A 19,812-nucleotide genomic window follows, 5' to 3' on the forward strand; every position below is an offset into this window, starting at 1 on the left:
ATATAAATTACAGAACTACCTACAATTACCATTGAAGAAATCTGAAAGAACAATCCTAACAAAACTAAGAATTAGTGCTCATACACTACATATTGAAATAGGGAGATACTCAAGGCCACCTATTCCTAGAGAAAAACGTGTATGTCATGCTTGTAAACTTTTTATTGAAAATGAAAAACATTTTATACTTTATTGTCCTAGTTATGATCTGTATAGATTACAATATTTTGATATATTTAATGCTCAATGTTACATGAAGGAAAACCCTATTATTGACATTATCAACCCTCCAAGTATTAAAATTGCTAGAAGAGTATGTAACTTTCTGAAAAAAAATGCTTTAATATTAGAAAAGAAAAAACTTCAACATAACTGATATGCTTACTGGAATAATTTTATTGATTTTATGTATGTTATTGTTTATTTTATTCATGACTATATGCCAATGTATGATGGTGTTGTCAATAAATTGAATTGAATTGTACTAAGACCCGCCTATTCTCTTTTCATAAAAGAACGTATTGTCACAAACCAGGCCGAATTTTGCCTTCATAGGGTAAAAAAAATCATAGATAATGCAGTAATCCTTATAATTAAAATTTGTCGGAACTATTGAAACTATTGAAAAGGCGTCGTATTTATTCACTCATGAATGAAAACTATCAAAATAGTTGTAGATTAAATATAATTCGTCGTAGAAAAAGGGGCCCCAGATAGCAGTTATGTCACATCATCCTTTGTATAAAGTCTTAAAAATGTAAGGTGATGGAATATTATGGAACCCCCCCCACCCCCCCCACCCCCCCAAAAAAAAATCAAAAAAATGAACGGAAACATTTTTTCTCGTCGTGCTTAGATAATAACTACTAAGTCAGGAGGCAAGCTCTTTGAAAAGCTATTACTTGTATATTTTACAGAATTATTTCGTAACCGGTAATTAGTCTAACCATATCGTTCATAACTCGTACCAGTATTTGTCGTTTTGTGTTAACCTGAATTACCTGTGATGTTTACATTTTAGAGAGTGTCAAAGGGCGTGCTTCTCCTGTGAATTTACGGTATACCTATACCTAATTATGTGATTTAACTGGGTAAGTAGCCTCACTTAGTACTATACTTAGCTGTGTGTCTTCGTAAAAAAGTTAATTTCACTCAATTGGATTTTGAACAAGGAATTTCGAAATTTAGATTCACTAGCTAACTGATAAACTGTGACCTCGGTTAATTGAGTACCACTATCATTTGAATAGAGAAAAGAAATCGGTACAGTTTAATCCAGTCGATGAATACTTCATACATAGCCTAGTTATCTTATTTGCTCTTGGATAAAAACTTTCAAAAGGTGATATGGACCACTGCATTTACAGTCTGTACTATTTATAATGAAGGTGTCGTTCTCATTTTTAACCCATGTGCACTGGTGACCTGTGGTGGATTTCAGTATTCGGACATACCTTGACCATGTCAACAAGGCATGACATGAATAATAATAATAATAATAAAAACAAGTTCAATTAATCATTTCATAAAATATACACTGTATGTAACAATTTTCACAAAAGTGTGAAACCAGTTAAATGGTATGTTAGTTTACACGACAGCAATCTAGCTCTCACACTTTGACATAGAAGCTGTTTTTTTTTAAACCAAAACGATTAAAATGGCATAGAGGAAAGTAAGTTCTATATATCGACCTGACCTACTTATAGGACTTTTAAAGGACCTAGTTGTAGGACTAATGAGGAGAAGGGGAATTTAACAGCATATACATGTATCAACTGAATTGAATCAAGGGATGTGATTCTTTTTTATGCAAAGTGATATTAAGCACTGATTGAAGGTTTGATATGTACACATATATGTCGTACATAAATTTTATTTTTATTACTATGATTACGGATATCTTGTATTTACTTATCTTTTCAATTTTTTTCGCAATGGAATTGCACTTATAATCTCAGCGAGAATTGTAGGGACTAAAAATTTTGGTCTGGTGTCCCTGTCCGTAGGTTTCCCTGTCCGTAGGGACACCAGACCAAAATTTTTAGTCCCTACGAATCTCGCTGAGATTATTGCACTTATATTACATTTTTTATAATTTAATACACTTTTCAAACTATTACTCTAACCCACCTACCACTTCAAAATATTTGAACAAAATTGCCTTGTATTTTTCGGTTGGTCGACTGGATGGTCATTTGGTTGGTCGGATGGTCGGTTGGTTGGCGTTGGTTGGTCGGTTGGTTGGCTGGATGGTCATTTGATTGGTCGGTTGGTTGACCGGATGGTCGGTTGGTTGGCTGGATGGTCATTTGGATGGTCGGTTGGTTGGCTGGATGGTCATTTGGTTGGCTGGATGGTCATTTGGATGGTCGGTTGGTTGGCCGGATGGTCGGTTGACCGATGGTTTCCCATATTGTTGAGCATGGGCTATCCTTTAATGCAAGCAGTTCAAACACTGTAGAAAACCAAATTTGGCTGTATTTTAAATTATTTATTTTGTTCTATGCTGACGATACAGTTATGATGTCTGAGTCTGCTGAGAGTTTGCAACACGCTCTTAATGAGTTTCATTCGTATTGTTTACAATGGAAACTGAATGTCAATGTAGACAAAACAAAAATTATAATTTTTTCGAAAGGTCCATCTGTAAAAAATGTATTCTACTACAATAATTCTGTTATTGAAATTGTGAACGAATTTAAATACCTAGGTATACCTAGGTATACTATTTTCCCGATCCGGTTCATTTTGTAAGGCTAAAAAACATTTATGTGAGCAAGCTGTAAAAGCCATGTATGGTGTTATACGAAAAATTAGACAATTTAATTTACCAGTAGATTGCCAGCTCGATTTGTTCGATAAAGTTGTCACACCAATACTTCTGTATGGATGTGAGATATGGGGTTTTGAGAACATCGAAATAATTGAACGCGTTCATCTCAAATTTTTGAAATATATTTTTAATCTGAAAAGTAGTACTCCTAGTTATATGCTTTATGGCGAAACGGGTCGATTCCCTTTGTATATAACGGTGTACATATAAGAATGATATCCCATTGGGCAAAATTACTGGTAAGCCCTGAAAATAAGATTGTTTATGTTACATATAAGAATTTATTTGAACAGTTTTGTTCAGGAAGTCATAAGAACCCTTGGATTTTATGTATTAAGAATATACTTGATACTTGTGGCTTCTCAAATATATGGAATGAACAGGCCTTTTTAAATATAAAATGGCTAAAAACTATAGTTGAACGTCTTAAAGATCAGTACATACAGAAATGGCAAAGTGATATGCACGATTCTTCTAAAGGTCATATGTATAGTATCTTCAAAACAGAATTTGGATTTGAAAAATATTTAGACTTACTACCTACAAAATTTAGAACAATTTTAATTAAATTAAGAACAGCAGATCATCGTCTCCCAGTTGAGACTGGGAGATGGTTTGGAATTCCCAAAAATGATAGACTCTGTAATATCTGTAATAATGGACAAATAGCAGATGAGTATCACTATATTTTAGAATGTCAATTTTTCTCAGAATGCAGAAAAAAGTATCTACCTAGTAAATATTGTAATAGACCAAATTTCTACAAATTCTCAGAATTGTTGTCAACTGCTGACTCCAAGATATTAATCAAACTATGCAGCTACATAGATAGGGTATATGAACAAGTCAGTCCTCCATAATTATTATTATTACTAGATGAAATCCCGCGCAAGCGCGGGAAATTGAACTTATACCACTACCGACAGAAATATTCCAATAATATATATTATAGTTTCTACTGACAGCTTACAGGCTTATAGCAGGAAGATACACTTTGTTCAAAATCCCGCATTTAGCTTTGGAGCAGAAGTAGATGTATGCCCCCCCCCCCCCCTGTAAAAATATTTCATTAATTGACGTTTATTGTGAAACATGTTAAACTATGTTATGGATATTGTACTTCAGGTGCTCTTATTTCTTTTCCATCAAGGATAAAAGCAGCGAATATGCACATTTTAATGATAAATTGAAATTCTTTTTCTTTTCTTTGTTTGTTTTGTAAACATTAGCTTTGAACGCCCTTTGCCGAGTATTTGATACAAACGACTGTATTCAGAAAAAAATTAATTGTATTTGAACAATACCTTATTCATTAATTTTCTCTTTTCATGTAAGAAAATTTATAACGAAGTTACAAATTGTACTTCGGTTCGTTGTCACTATGCTCTCAGTGAGGAATATACAAATTTTACCGATAAATTATTAGGAAAAACCTACTAGTAGTCTTTCGATATATAAATATATAAATTCACAACTCAAGTGTTATCAATGATTTACCATTGTTTCAATGACCCATTCACAAAAAGCTTTTTTTATATAATCACCTCGTTTTTTCTTTTTAACATCGGGCTCGACGCCATATGATGTTCTAGAAGTTTCCGTCAATATTAAGATCGATGAATGACGAACATAATTTGCAAATTTCCCTTGTTAATCGGTAATCACAACTTATTTCTTTTATATCAATTAAATCAAGTTTAGATTGAAAATTCAGTGATGATGTTTTATGAAATAAATAAACGATTGCTTGTTTTCAGTTTCATTAAAAATTGCCAGTAACTTAGATCCGCCAACCGGAACCGCCACCCTACTCACCTTTTTACTATTTCATGGCTGTTTATAGAAAATGAAAGTAGACTTTCAATTTAATATATGATACTTACTATGCGAGTGAAATCTGAATATAGTTTACGGACATCATCTTGTATCTAGTGTATTCATAGAGGAGTTAGTATGAACTCTGGTGCAGCCGTTTCGTAGTTTATTTGCAAAATTTATTAATTTATAAGTATAGATTATTATTTTTCTTTTTGTTACTTTATAATTTGAATGTATTTCCGCCATTTCACGTGTATCTTGTATATTGTTTTTGTATATATTGTACATAGAACCTCATGTACCATTAATTGGTTTGAGTGAATAAATTGAACTTGAACTTGAGAACATTTGTTACATGAAAAGTTTAAATCTTTTCTAGATAAGTTTAAGTTAAGATTAAAACTTTAATCGTAACACTTCGATTGATGAAAACCAAACTTAACGCACAAGTTAGTGATTCAAAAAATTAACCTTCATTTGTTATAGTATACCACAGGCACTTGTTTCGGTAGTAAATTTTTAACCCATAGTATAATAATAACACAAGGTATCTAACTCCGAATTACACGGAGTACCCCCCTCCCCCAGAATCGCACTCATTTACACTTTCAGAGGAAATACACTGACAAACTGTTTATACCTATGTTTTCTACGATAATTTATCTACACAACCATATATGGCATGCTTGTCTTTATTTTCTTTAGTCTCCGTAAACAGCGTCAAAACTCTGCTCGTCGAGTGGAAAAGTCGAATTCAACCATGAAATGCTATGTGCTAATCCCGCACAGACATTTTGATTGGCTAAAAATCTGTTTCTAAAATTACATCGGATAAACATCGTAATGTTTTCAGGGAAAATCAGACGTAAACAAGTTCTATTTACTTTAAACACTGGAATTGAATTTTTAAACCCACTCATTTTTTAATTTTGTTCTCTGTGCGGGATTAGCACATATAGCATTTCATGGTTGAATTCGACTTTTCCACTCGACGAGCAGAGTTTTGACGCTGTTTACGGAGACTAAAGAAAATAAAGACAAGCATGCCATATATGGTTGTGTAGATAAATTATCGTAGAAAACATAGGTATAAACAGTTTGTCAGTGTATTTCCTCTGAAAGTGTAAATGAGTGCGATTCTGGGGGAGGGGGGTACTCCGTGTAATTCGGAGTTAGATACCTTGTGTTATTATTATACTATGGGTTAAAAATTTATTACCGAAACAAGTGCCTGTGTAGTATACACTAAAAAAGGTGTAACACGAGGTTCAAGTATTTTTTAGCATACTCGGTGATGTTTTGAAATATAGTTGTAGAGTTTATCTTACTTATCCCGAATGATTCGGGAACAGAAAGACTCGATGAACCGTACGTGAATATACATGTACATTTCATGTAAGTGATAATTCTTATAATATTACCCGTTGTCAAGTAATATTTTCCGTTGCCAGATAATATCAGCCTGGAGGGCGTGGTTTCTGTTCTCACAGAGTTATAGTCCTTTTATTGAAAATCGTCGTCTCAAGCCACGATCCAAAGTCCACATTTAGCTCTTTCTTACATTAGACCGCGGTTTGCGAAGATGATCGAAAACAATTCGTTTTTAAATTATCATGATCAGGTATGCCCCCGTTTGTTAAAAGTAATAAATTCGTGAATTCGACATCGCGTAAAAATTGTGAAATTGTGTTTGTAAAAAAAAAATGCATAAAGGAATTGAAATAGGACTTTTAAAAAAAAATAATGAAGTTTTACGTTATCTTTAATGGCTTGATATTGATTTTACATTATAGGCTTACGCCTTTGTCTGTTTAATGGTGATGTAGGAAAATAATGGAAACAACGAATTCAGAAAAACCTCCCACAAGCATCGAAATCCAAGAGGGAGTTAAAAGAAGGGGTCGGAAGAGGGAAAAATACATTCCGTCTTCTGAGCCACTAGAGCTACCGTTCTGTCGCATTTGTGGTAAGAGAGCATCGGGGATTCACTTTGGCGTGTACAGTTGTGAGGCCTGCAAGGTATGGAGTGGTTATTTTGCGCAGTTCTGTATTATGTACAATTGGATCAATTTACTTTTTTGTAACTTTAGAAATCATAGAATTATGTCAGTATAAAATGTTAGCTTTTGTCTCAGATAGTATGGTCATAGAGAATAAGTGAGATTTCCTTGATATTATTCCCAAACATGAATACCAGAAACAGTTAAACGTAAACTACATGGACGTCCTTGCCTTCTTATGGTATATCATTAGAAACGTTTAACAAATCTATTGAGAATATCTACAGTTCCTATAAATTCCCCGCCTTCTTCCCCTTCCCAAAAAACATTGGGTACTTGTCTATGAAGACAACTTTCATAATTATTTGCAGGCATTCTTTCGGCGATGTCTTCAGCGAACCACTCCATATAAATGCGACAAAGGAGGGGACTGTGTAATAGACGAGCAACAGAAAGGCCTCAACTGCTCAGCATGTCGCCTCAAAAAATGCCTGGATCTTGGCATGTCAAAAGAGGGTAGGAGTTTTTAAATACTTTTTAATAGCGTCATTGTGTGTTATGACTCCGAATGCTTCGATACTTTCATATTGTAAAAACAATTGAAATTTACAAAATGAAAGTATCTGAATTGACATTGAAATTTATGTAACTTTATTAAGGCATTCGTCAAGGACGCTATACCGTGGCAGAACGAACAAACGTCATAATGGAAGTGAAGAAACTACAGGAAAATGGTGTTATACACCAGAAAAACAGACAGAACAATTTATCGTCAGATTCAAGCAATGGACATCCAGTTTCCTCCGAACACACGTATGCTTCAGATTCTTCCCTTAACTTTTCTCCGGATGTGCCCCGCAGTGATGAAGTTTTCACTCCTCCGAATTGCTCCCTCTCCCTGTCGGGTTCCAACAAATCCCCCTCTTGCTCCTCCGTTCCTTCCAACTGTTCTGTAGTTGTTGATGGTACTGCCTGTATTATTGATTTTTCCGAGGAGGTTAGTAGGCATGCCATCACACCTAGCTCAGTTGAACAGACGTTGTGTGGATCCGCGCCCGCATCTAGTCAGCAGGAGGTAAAGCGGATGATGGAAAATATCATGGTTGGATACAACGCCCTCAAACCATTTGAAACGACGCTGAATGACCAGGAGCTGGAAGAATTGTTCGAAGAAGGATTTGTAAGTTGATATTTTTTTTTTTTACTTTTTAATGAGCCAGTGATTAATGCAACCATGATTATATCCACATGCACTTTCTAAAGGAAGTTTGGGGAAACTACGCTTTTTTAAGAAATAAGGAATCTTCTTTGTGCGGCATGATGTTTCATACAACATTAACTCTGATGTTTCTTACTACACGAATTATCCCATTCTAAACTAAATTTAAGATTGAATAATCACACAAAGAATTGCAAAAATACAATATATGTATATGTACTACGAGTACAAATTGTCCAGTAAACATTTTGGAATCAACTGCAGCAAATATAAATATTAATTGCAATGGTAAAAGACAATCAAAATACATGTTTTATTGATTTTACTCAGTTAAATGGGATACGAGTTTTTCAAAGGGTGGGATTTTCTCTTGGGGAAAAATCCCAATTAACTTTAGAAAACATTGCCTAGATTAGTTTTATGTTTGTATGAGCGTTTTCATATTTTTATCTGTTTCCGACAGGAGCCGTAGACTACTAAGAACTCGGCCTGACTGCACATATTTTACCCTTTAATTTAAGAATTATGCATTATTGATTCAGATGTGCAATTGAATTTTAAAAATATACAACTACATGTTATACCAGTCCAAAATGAGTTTGGGAAAAAATTGCAGAAAAAATATAAAGAGAAGACCAGACTCTTTGGTGACATGAATTTCTTGCCAGCGGATGAATACAGAGAGATCTATGAGAAAACGAATATGGATGTTGATGGGCGGCTGAAATTACTCCAAGATGGTCGCCGTGATATGGTCCGGATAGTGAGGGAATATGTACAGTTTACGCAAGGAATTCCAGACTTCCGGACGTTATCTCCCAAAGATCAGGCCACGCTTTTAAAAGGTACCCTTTCTGGATGTTTTTAATGAATTAAATAATTGTTCTTTTTCGTAGAGAAAAAAAAAACCGTTTCATCATTTTAAAGTAGGCATTTAGAGGAGCTTTTTAGATATTATTAAACTAAATATCTAAAAAAAAAAAAATAAATAGAACAAAAAACTAATAATGAGCTATGTTTGTCAATAAAACACGATGCCAATTATCAGGTGTGCTCTTATAATCCCTAATTTTTTTTTTATTTCTGATTTTTATTTCAGCATCCCGTTTTGAGTTTTTCGTTATTCTGCAATACCGGTCTATCGACTTTGAGCGGGAAGTCATTATCACATACACTGGTCAGACCCATCATTTTACGGAAATATGTGCGTATACACCAATAGAGGTATTCAGGAATTGGTTCGAATTTTCCAAGAGGGTGAAAGAATTCAATTTCACCCCCGAAGAGCATGCACTGGTTCTCGCTATATCATTAACATTCCGAGGTAGGTACTTGTACATATCACTTAAGCTTTCATTGAAAGGAAAATTACTGGGTATTTTTGTCTCATCTTTTCCCTAAACTTGTCCGTAAATAAAATAAATATTGGCTGGTATAAAACCGTGGGTTGATTTTGACAGCTAATTTCCAAGAAAAGTTTTGAATTTTATTATACATTTAAGAAGGCTCGGTTTACACATTTTTGGCGTTTTTCATCTTTTAAACTTCATAAAAAATGATTTTGCTATTTTTAAAGATATACACGCTATATAAACGCGATTTTTTATGTGAAACAAAATGATTAAATGATTTGAGAAACATGATGTGTAATAAAATTAATTACTTTCCGCAAAGTTTCACTAAATAAGTCGTTGTAATTACATAACAATTAAGCAAGATCTGCAATTAAGAATTCAGCCTTTTCATGAATATTGATGAAGGAAGTGCGTACACAGTATATAGACACGCATGTCCGCGGGAAATCATAGACGACGAGGTACGTTGCATTTTGACAACGATTATGGATAAAAGGTTAATATCTGTCATTACACAGTAGATGGTTAATACTGGTTGTTTCAAAAGATCATTATTATTAAGCATTAGATGTGTGCCATCAATGTCAAAAGTTATTTGTATACCAAACGGCCTACCTCGTTTTCTTGACGCCATTTTTGTTTATCGTTCTAAAAGTAGCGACCGTGTCACATGATGCATGAATTTAAATATAGAGGCATTACTTTCTTAGTAGGAAAATAAATAATTATAATTTGAGATCTTTATAACGCGTTCATTTTCAAAGTAATTTACAGTATTTTCGTAACTTTATTTGGTAAACAAAATAAATAATTTCCAACTTTATTTTTAACTGATCCAAGTTATAGCGTGTATATCTTTAAAAGATTTTATTGTTATTTGAAACTCAGTTAGTTGGGCAACATTGCGTTAACCCTACATGTATATAATGTTAAGAGTTTTTGCGAAAGGATATGACGAAATTACTTTTGCACAAATATGTTATTCTAAATCGTGAACACAGAGATCTTGTTTTTCTATTACCACAGACAGATGTTCTTTAGAAGAACCTGACAAAGTTGAGAAAATTCAGACTACGTTGATAGAGACGCTCGGAAATCTTTTGGAGGAAACCCACGGGAATTCAGGAGGCAGACGCCTTGCCAAAATAATGGACATGTTTATCCGTCTACGGGCTCTAGGGGAAGAGTACCTCCAGCTGTATAAAACCTTGTGTAAAGACAAATTTTTGATAAAAGTTATTCCGGAAATGCTTCAGTTTTTGTTTGATGAATAATGCTCAAAAGTATACACTGTACGATGTTACATACTTGAACGTTCTTAATATAAACAATTTTTTAAAGAATTAAACCATTCCATAACAGTTACATGTTATTTTTTTTTTTCAATATTTAAAATGACATCTGAGAAAAAAAAAGTTTGTTGGGACGTGTGTAAAACCTCCAGTAAAAGCTTCATGTAGATACATATTTAATTATTTATGTAAACAAGTACAAAGCTTCAAATCGACCGCTTAAACAAAATTTACGTTTCAAAAAGTACTTTCACAATCAAGCATCCAAGGAAAGCACAAGGTATTCAAAGCTGAAAGAGGGATCATTTTTATTTCAGACTGTCTTCAAATAAAAAACAATAAATAAAATAAATAAATAACTAAACAAATAATAAAATAAAATAATAAATAAATAAAATTTTTAGTAAATTTGTTCATCAAATTGATTCATCGATGTAATAAAGGCAGTGATAAATGATAAAAATTATGTCATCAAAATGAAATTGTAGGCTTCTCAAGATGAACCACGTGCTGATATCCTGGATCTTTGACACGTGATAATGCCGATGATTTCTGCAGAGTAGGCTATGCTGCACGGCGCGGTGCAAGATGTAGAAAAAAATTATTTTTGTGTCATTCGCAGCTATAGCATATTCAAAACAATTTTTACTTGTTGAGCAACTTTTCAATTTTTATTCACCATGCATTTTTTATCCGGAAAATTCATATCTTACACACTCCCAGGTTGGGGAGTGCCTATTTTCAACTCTTTTTATATAATCATTAATCGATAATTATCTGATGAAAAATGAAATTGAAATATAATAACAACAATTAAGACTTAGTTTAAGCAAGTTTTCAAAATATTTTACTCATGATTTTATACATGTCATGAAAGAATTATTTTATTGAATTAATAAAGAAATAACGCCTCATTTCCCGAGTTCTTTCAATAGACAAATGAAAAAGGCGGGATATCCTGTGATGATTTTTTTGATTTATGATTTTATTTTACATATGTTTTCTTGTTTTGTTTCACTTCACAAGGCCTTTCATATATTTTTTTCTAAGCTTTTGCTTGTCATAATCTCATACAGGTACACTGGATACGTATACAACTTTATGCAAATGGTACGTAAATGTCTTACGTTTCTATTGCGTTATTCTATAGACAGTTATCTTTTTTTGTGCATTAAAACCGACATGCAACTCTTTGTCCTCGTGGATGTAAAGCGCAAAAGCGTCTTTTAAGCCCGTTAGAATATACGACTGGAACTTTCCATTTTGATCAATAACGTGAATCTTTGGTGTATTGTTACACACATATATACGCCCCTTAGAGTCCGTAACCACAGCTCTGGGGATAGAAATATTGTAAGTGAAGTGATGCTTTCCATCCTTATTAGTAGCGACAACTCCCCCATACCAATCCGAAACAACGACGTCCTCATTGCAGTTCTCCGTAATGAAGCGAGGCCATGTGTACAATGGACTGTCGCTGCTGTCACGTTCTATCGTGCTCTGGTATTCCCCTTCCTTGTTGTAACGTGAAATTTTGCCTATACCCTTTTCTTCATTTTGAAGTCCAATCAATATGTCACCGTTTCGATGACTAGCATAAATGCTTCGGGCCTTCCATCCGTCAACATTAGTTCCGGTGATGAAGTTTTCGGATTTTGACTCGGATATGTGTTTTTTTACTGAAATTCCTGTCAGGTACACAAGGACGCCGTCCTGTGTAACTGAATGTGCCCCAAATGTGAATCTGTATCGTTGGATTTCCTTCAGCTTGTTGCCGGATTTATCTATGAAGGCAACCTTGTTTTCATAGCCAATCCAATAGTTTTCAGGAGGTTGGAATGCAATATGTCGAAGACCTTCCGTTCCAGAAACTGATATTTTGTATAAGACTTTTGAGCTCCCTGAAAAATAACGTTAAAAAATCGGATAACTTAAGTCGGTTTTATGTTAAGAATTGCAATTTTGTCTCTCCCCCTTAGCAAATTCAAAATTTGAAACTGGAGACATTTTTTGATCAAGTTTTGACAAAACTGTATTGCAATAAGTTTTTAAATAGTTTCTTTAATTTAGATCAGAATCTATTAACACATCACAAATTTTGTAATGCTCAGAACAGGTTCCCTTAAATTCGTCGTGTACATTGATCCATTATTGGCTTTGTTGCAGCTCATCAGACTCGATTATATTCAAAGAATGTTTTGCTCTAGGTAAGATTGTGAATTCTCCTAATGTACTTACCAGCACCTTTATTAGTGGCTTTAGGCGGAGGATTGTCAATTTTGAGTGACTTCTGTACATCTGTCGCCAGTGTTTCTGGGGCGTCTTTATCTTCCTGGAGATGGGCGCGGATTTCCCTTACAAGTTCTTCTATTTTCTGTTCGAAAGGATATTTGCCAGAAAACTCGAAGAAAAGTTTGCTGCCAAGAATAAACCCTAGCCATCCTTTTGCCTTATACCCCCTCTCCATTTTACACGGTATAATGTCTTTTTTAAGCTGCCTTGCATATTCTGCCTCTTAAAAAAACAAAACAAAACAAAATAAATACTTTTTGATACAGTATTATGGATACACAAAGATTTAAAATTCATTAAGAATTGATGTACTTTAGTCATTTAAGATAAACAACACCCAAAGACATACATGTTGTAATATGCATGTATATAATGAAGAAACGTAAATGAGGATCAGTTGAGCAGCATTCAAAGAGATCAGGCAGGTTTGCTTCATCCCCCCCCCCCCCAACTAATACTCAGAATGAAATCATCAAAGTTTACAGTGAAAATGGAGTACTAGTATACTATAATAGAGGGCGGAGCCCGAAGGGCCCGTGAGAGCGAAGCTCTCCCTATAGGTAACATATGTAAAATGTATGTAAAATATATTGAATTCTATTGTAAACTATATTCTTATTACAATACCTATGGAACTGAGAACCCTGTCGCCAATATGGCGTCCATAGTCTTTTTCCATCTTGAATCTCGCGACAAATTCCCGCATAAACGAGATGCTGGAGAATCGTAATTTTAATTCCAATCCTGCGTTAATGAAATTTTATCAATAATCAAAAAACACCCTTATAGTACACGTCTTTGTTACTTTCGTTTTCAACTAACTTGCACTCGATCGTCATAGACCTGACATGTGACGCCATCCATTGAATGTATCAGCGGAAACTGTTGAATTTTTAACAACCTGTAATAATTCATATTTCATGTGCGTACTCTCTTTTTAAAAACAGATTTATTCACCTTTTAATATACCTTACTATATTTTGGTGAAACAAAAAAAACTCAGTTTAACAAATTATAGTGACGTCACTGTCTAGACTGCGTACTACGCACTATGGAGGGGCGGATTTTTCTGTGGCCCCTTTCACCAGACTTTAGGGAAAAGAAACAACTCTAATTTATTTGTTAATAAAATTTATTAATTACGAATGTCTTATTTTCAAAACACAAACTAGAAATATCAGATTTTTTTGTGACATACATGTAGTATAATTTTCCTATTGAATAAAACATTTTAAAAAATGTTTTAGTGGTAAAATATTGCATGAAAAGCTTTACTGAATATACTGGTATGAACTCAAGAAGAGGGGAAGGGATATGCATTTTAATTTTTTTTAATTTTATTTTTATTTATTTATTATTAATTACAAATTTAATTAATTTATTTTATTAATTATTTATTTACTTATTTTTGTCTTTGATTATTTGCTTGTTCCTATGTACATGAGGGACTGCAAAACACATGACATGTAATAAAGTTTAATGTTCTCTTGGCTTAAAAAAAACAGAATCTTCATTTGACATTACCCATGGTAATCCATGTAAAGAGTTCAATGTTGTTGAGTAGTACTAAATACTTAAGGTAAGAGAAGCGAGACCGACCGTGGGTTTCCGACGATGAGTTTTCGCATTTTAATATCTGAAAAAAAATTTTTTTGAGTTAAATTAGTTTTTAAAAAATGCAGAAACGTTTAATTTACTCTACATTTTTTCCATTAAAATTAAGAAAATAATTCTCAGAAATTTTGCAATGCTGATACTTTTAGCCCTCACGATACACAGCCCTAGGCTGGGATTCATAAACATACTTAAGATTTGTGCTAAGTTTCACACTTAAGTATAAAATAAATTCTTAGCTAAGAAAAAATTCTTAAGTCATATTCATATAAATTCTAAGTGCAATTCTTAGCTAAGTTTAATTCTGAGAAAATTAGAGCACTTAAGTTAGGTCACCCTAGCAACGCATACAATTTCCCGAACAAATAGCGCACTCTTTTGTGATGGAGGTATTTAGTTCCATGTGTATTACATCACAACTGATACAACTTTGTCATCAACATTGCACAATTATACTGCATTTTACCAGTTGATAAACATCTCAAAGTCAAAACAAGTTTCTAGTTGGATGTAATAGCACGGTTTCTTACTGAAAGAGTAAAATGTCTTCTTATCTGGTTGAATCCTTGACTGGTCCAGTGCCAGTGCATGCTCTTTCCCCGTTATGCTATTTGATTTTGAGTGCTCTGGCTAGGCAATTCATGATGAAATATCTTAGTAAAAATTTTCCAGATTTATAAAACCAAAAAATCCTTAAATTTCTTTATTTGAAATGAAAAATAGAACTCAAGCTTCTTTTAAAAGGACTGAGGTCTTTGTTCTGATTTACTGATTTATCATTAAAAAATAAAATGTAGAAATGTTCACTTGATGGCTCCGCCCTCACCAACGGTCGCACCGTCTAACATATTACTAAGTTAAGTAACCATGTATGCAGACATCCATCTTATAACACACGTACCTCGTGTAATAGCGAGCGCAGCGAGCGGCGCAAAGCGCCGCTCGTCACTGCGAGCTCTTTAAGCAACGCCTGGGCGAAGAGAAAATTCGGACTTTGCACATTGATCCAAATGAATTTTTTTCCGCAATTGCCTGTGGTCCCACAATGCTTAGCGAATTGCATCTCGTCGGAAACTACGTTCTCGCGGTAGCAATAAAATTCAACAAAAAAATAAAATCACCTTGATTTAATGGATATACAGCAGACAAATAATATAATAAACTTTCTTGATTGAAATTAGCACTGTTCACCCTTAGTTTTGGTAGGCTAATGCAACATATATACGACGTCATATGACGTCAAAGTCTAGACGTAGCAAATGTCACGTGCGGTTTGACGAGCCCGATCTAAGTAATGAAATCTGAAAGGTATCTGCACTCGCTCTAACGGTCGCACCGTCAACATATTATTGTCATGATATAAATTTTGTATTTACTGCCACCCGGTTACTTTCACAATTTACAAAATGACAATATTGTTAAAATCAGGGCCTTGGGCTTATATTTATTGCTTAGTCAAATGATAAGGCTTGTTGCCCCCCCCCCTTTTTTTTTTATTTGTAAAAACGGTATATCTTACCGGACTGACAGTTTTCACTCTCGTAATACTTCTCGGAGTAACACATGAGAAAGATGGCAGAATTCTCCACTGCAGCGCTCATTGCTTCTAACGTCGAACCCGATATATTTTCTACATCTATCCAACATTTGATGCCTTTTTCTTTCAGACTGTTTCGGATTTTTAGGACCGAGTCTTGGTGCTCCCAATCGTAGCTGATCATTACGTCATGTGTTATTGAATCTTCAGGTTCTGCCATGATTTTTTCTTGTTGAAGCAATTGATTCTATATTCTGCAGATAAATAAATCGATACTGATCATAAACTGAATCACTTTGTTGATAGCAACCTGAAATGGTTTGTTACACTCCATTGGGTAGAAAACTAAATGTGTGATACAATGTATTGTGGACTACATGTTGCAGTTTTCTAACTAAAAATTTATGTTTTTAAATACAAGAATTTTAAAACGATTTTCAGTGAACACTACTTTTACGTTTAAAATATTTCTATTTACTTACCTTAAAATTATTTCGAAATGAAGATTATTTCCGATGTGTTTAACGATCTAACATGGTGGATAACAATTAAAATGGAATTTAAATGTCGAGCAAAAATTTATAACAAGCAGAAACTTGACCTTTATTTATACATGTTTGGGCTTTTGTATTGGCGAGGTTGTTGAAGTTAAAGATTATAAAGGCACAATTCATAACGATTATTTAAACAATAGAATTGTCTGTTTGTAAATAAATGTACAGGAATTAACGGTTGCAACTATTGCAGAAAAAAATACATAACTCGTGTCAGCGGATTGTGTAATTTTTCTGCAATGGTTGCAATCGTTAATCCCCGTATATTTACATTTCCAAATATTTTTCCTTAAGATTCCTTGCAAATTAGAAAAAGGTCATGTTCTCATGAACTACATGTACCATGGGGTGAGTAAGAATATTTCCATTGTGATGTGATTGAAGTTAAAAAAAAATAGTGCAAACTTTTTTTCAAAAATGATCCTTGAATGACAAAAATATGTGGCAAGTCATTAGAAAAATAATGTAAATATAAGATATGAATTTAATTTTTGAGAATTCATGAGGACATGAGGTACTTGTAACACTTCACGCCTGCATGATATTTATAATTAATCGCTAACGCGCTTCATGAAATATGCCGGCGTGAAGCGTCGTACATGTAGTTCATGTTCTCACGAATTCTCAAAAATTAAATTCATCTCTTACATTTTTAAGAAAGAAAGACATTTTATATATGTTTATCTAAGAAATAAATAACAAGTTTAAAAACTTCTCTGGGAAATGAAGTGGGTCGGTCACGTGATCAAATCCTGTGAAGGCCGAAGGCCTTCTCAGAAGATTTGATCATGTATCGACCCACTTCATTCCCCAGTGAAGTTTTTAAACTTGTTATTTTTTACTTAAATATACATTTGAGACGGACAATCGAATATAATCGAATATAAATATTGCACTAACTGTTCGTCGTAGATTTTGACAAATTACGCAAGGTGTAAATCGGCTTGAAAAGCGGTTACGCTTCAAATTCATCTGGCAAAGGATTCTGTTTTGAAGTGAATATTCTGTGAAAGATTACTTGTGATCAATTATAGTGAGCATATTGGTGTCTGGGAATTTTTGTATTCGTGAGAACCCATATTCGATGTTAAAAAAAAAACACAAGATACACGTCCAATGTTTGATAATTAAAAGTTGGAGGAAATTCGGTCGGAAAGGAATGGATGGAGACACTTGTAAGGACCAGTTAACTTGGAATCAAGTTTAAAATTTGATCAGAAACATAAAATCTACGATTAAAATAAGGCATATTTATTATGATGTTGACACGGAGACACCGGCGACAGCTTACATTGTTAAGACAACGATCTCGATGATGGAGGTGTGCCTACTGAACTTCCGAAGTGCAGTGTTTGTCAGCTGTTTGTGGCGTGATTGCATTACATTGATATTTTCCAACAGATTTTCAAATTTATTGTGAGTAAAGTTTAATGAAAAAAAAATATAGCATTCAGAGGTCTACAAGAAAAATAATGGTAAACGTTGAGACTTTGCAGCTCAGACATGAAATTTATAACACGTAGTTTTCTGTTCTCTACGTAAAATCGATCAAGAACTATTAATTACTCGTTTACATTGTAAATAAAATAATTATTATTTTACTTGGGTATTTTGTACATTTTTATGCATGAAAAACATGCTATATTGCTAAGTAGAGTAGGTCTTTTTATGTAGATGTTACTGCGCTGTGTGATTAGGTCACGTAATGACCAATGACCTTCGAAAAACTTCATACAGGTATGAAGATATTTGCTCTCTGTATGTTTATATAATAGAGAGATACACAAGTGTATATATATCTGTATAAACTAATCGTATAATTAGGAGACAAATGCAATACAAGTTTATTCAATTAGTATTTTATTTATTTTTTTAAAGACGGGATATACTGGCCAATTAATTTCAAATGTTAGTGTATTGAGGGTATTGAAATTAAAGAATAAAAACAGAATTCATAGGGATAATTTAATCAAAAATACTTTCTTTCTTTGTAAATAAGGAATTAACAGTTGCAACCATTGCAGAAAAAACACATAACCCGCGTAAGTGGATTATGTATATATTTTCTGCAATGGTTACAATAGTAAATCAACATATTTCAAACAAAGAAAGAAAGATATCTCATAACGCTGAACCCTCATAACTGTTCGTATAGTTAGAAGATAAATGTGATGTACTAGTACTAGTTGATTCAATTACCGTTTGGAAGACTATTTTTCTATGAAGACGAGATATTTTGGTTTATTAGTTTAAACGTTATTGCATTTAAATTAAATTTTCAATTAATTTTTTAATACAAGAATGTATCAACTGTTCTTTTTTATAAGAATTTAAAGTTGCTTGTAAATTTAAGTATCAAATAGTCTAGTATAACATATTTTAAAATTGTCTTCTCACTAGGGCAACATATTGGAAATTCATTCGGAGATTTGTAGGTGTTGGAGTTGTGAAAATGGGATCCAGGTATACCGCTAGGTAGAGACAGTAGACCCTTCCTTAAAGGGCAAAAGCAGGGCAATTATAATTACATGTAGTTTCTCATTTTCACAATTAATTAGAAGTTTAGAACTTACCCACACACAAAAAATTATCAGTTTTGATATGAATTGACAATACTGATACATGTAATTAAATTTGTAATCAGAAAAATAGATACACTCTTTAAAATTTAAAATATGTTTTATTAATTCCGTATATTCACAAAACTTTAACATCATAAAATAACAGCTTGAGCAAGTTTAACAAGTCTACTTTGTTCAGTTGGCTAATTTAAATTACTCCTGTGTCCCTTTCAGGAAAGATCAAATGCAACTGAATTTGCCGATTTCAACAGAAATGACACATATTTCAATTCAACTCCTATTTTTTAACCTTTGTTAGCTGTAATTATATGATAAATTTCATTTTCATTGTCGATTACAGATAATGGGGGGGGGGGGGGAGATAACTTCAAAAGCCCCCTCTGCATTGCTCACTAAAATATTCGGATTCTGTGGTATTTTTATACAGTTAGATTAACCTGCCCCTAGATCTACAATAAAAGAAATTGAAATCTACTCAATTTGTAATCAATTCAAGCATTTTGAACACTTTATATTAATAGGCCAAGATAAATTAACTGATCACTCTATATTTGCATGTATTTTCCATATAAATAAGCAACAATAATTCTTGTTCATCAATACTCCATAATCTTTGAACATTTTTCCAAGGACACGGGGAGGTGGGGGGGGGGGGGAAGTCACAAGTGACATTGTGTCAATGTTTAATATTAGTTTGATTGTATTGGTAAGAG

The 19,812-nt window shown here is 33.5% G+C and overlaps 2 protein-coding genes across 2 annotated transcripts; one reads left to right on the forward strand and one right to left on the reverse strand.

Moving 5' to 3' along the window:
- The first annotated feature begins 987 nt into the window (after positions 1-987).
- LOC133175950 (nuclear receptor ROR-beta-like) lies at positions 988-10,589 on the forward strand. Its single transcript, XM_061311105.1, has 7 exons — positions 988-1,091; positions 6,448-6,673; positions 7,026-7,170; positions 7,314-7,834; positions 8,490-8,718; positions 8,973-9,197; positions 10,255-10,589. The coding sequence occupies exons 2-7, from the start codon at positions 6,488-6,490 to the stop codon at positions 10,500-10,502; spliced, it is 1,554 nt and encodes a 517-aa protein (XP_061167089.1). The 5' UTR covers positions 988-1,091; positions 6,448-6,487; the 3' UTR covers positions 10,503-10,589.
- Positions 10,590-11,436: 847 nt separating this feature from the next.
- LOC133175816 (uncharacterized) lies at positions 11,437-16,211 on the reverse strand. The gene is made up of 3 exons (XM_061310940.1): positions 15,946-16,211; positions 12,759-13,034; positions 11,437-12,421 (listed from the first exon to the last, which is right to left on the reverse strand). Exons 1-3 carry the CDS (start codon positions 16,181-16,183, stop codon positions 11,652-11,654), a joined length of 1,284 nt encoding a protein of 427 aa, XP_061166924.1. The 5' UTR covers positions 16,184-16,211; the 3' UTR covers positions 11,437-11,651.
- Positions 16,212-19,812: the final 3,601 nt, after the last annotated feature.

Source organism: Saccostrea echinata, unplaced genomic scaffold (assembly GCF_033153115.1).
Source record: "Saccostrea echinata isolate AGI-Se365-2 ecotype Australia unplaced genomic scaffold, CSIRO_AGI_Sech_v1 ptg000064l, whole genome shotgun sequence".
In the NCBI taxonomy this organism is placed as follows: Eukaryota; Metazoa; Mollusca; class Bivalvia; order Ostreida; family Ostreidae; genus Saccostrea; species Saccostrea echinata.

Bases quoted from the DNA above. Each gene is read 5' to 3' on its own strand.
- LOC133175950 (XM_061311105.1), top strand. From the start codon at position 6,488: ATGGAAACAACGAATTCAGAAAAACCTCCCACAAGCATCGAAATCCAA. The intron at 7,835-8,489 runs GTAAGTTGATAT...AAAAAATTGCAG, and splicing joins AATTGTTCGAAGAAGGATTT to AAAAAATATAAAGAGAAGAC. The intron at 9,198-10,254 runs GTAGGTACTTGT...CTATTACCACAG, and splicing joins TATATCATTAACATTCCGAG to ACAGATGTTCTTTAGAAGAA.
- LOC133175816 (XM_061310940.1), bottom strand. From the start codon at position 16,183: ATGGCAGAACCTGAAGATTCAATAACACATGACGTAATGATCAGCTAC. The intron at 13,035-15,945 runs GTAAGATATACC...TGTTTTTTTAAG, and splicing joins GAGTGAAAACTGTCAGTCCG to AGGCAGAATATGCAAGGCAG. The intron at 12,422-12,758 runs GTAAGTACATTA...GTTATTTTTCAG, and splicing joins AGCCACTAATAAAGGTGCTG to GGAGCTCAAAAGTCTTATAC.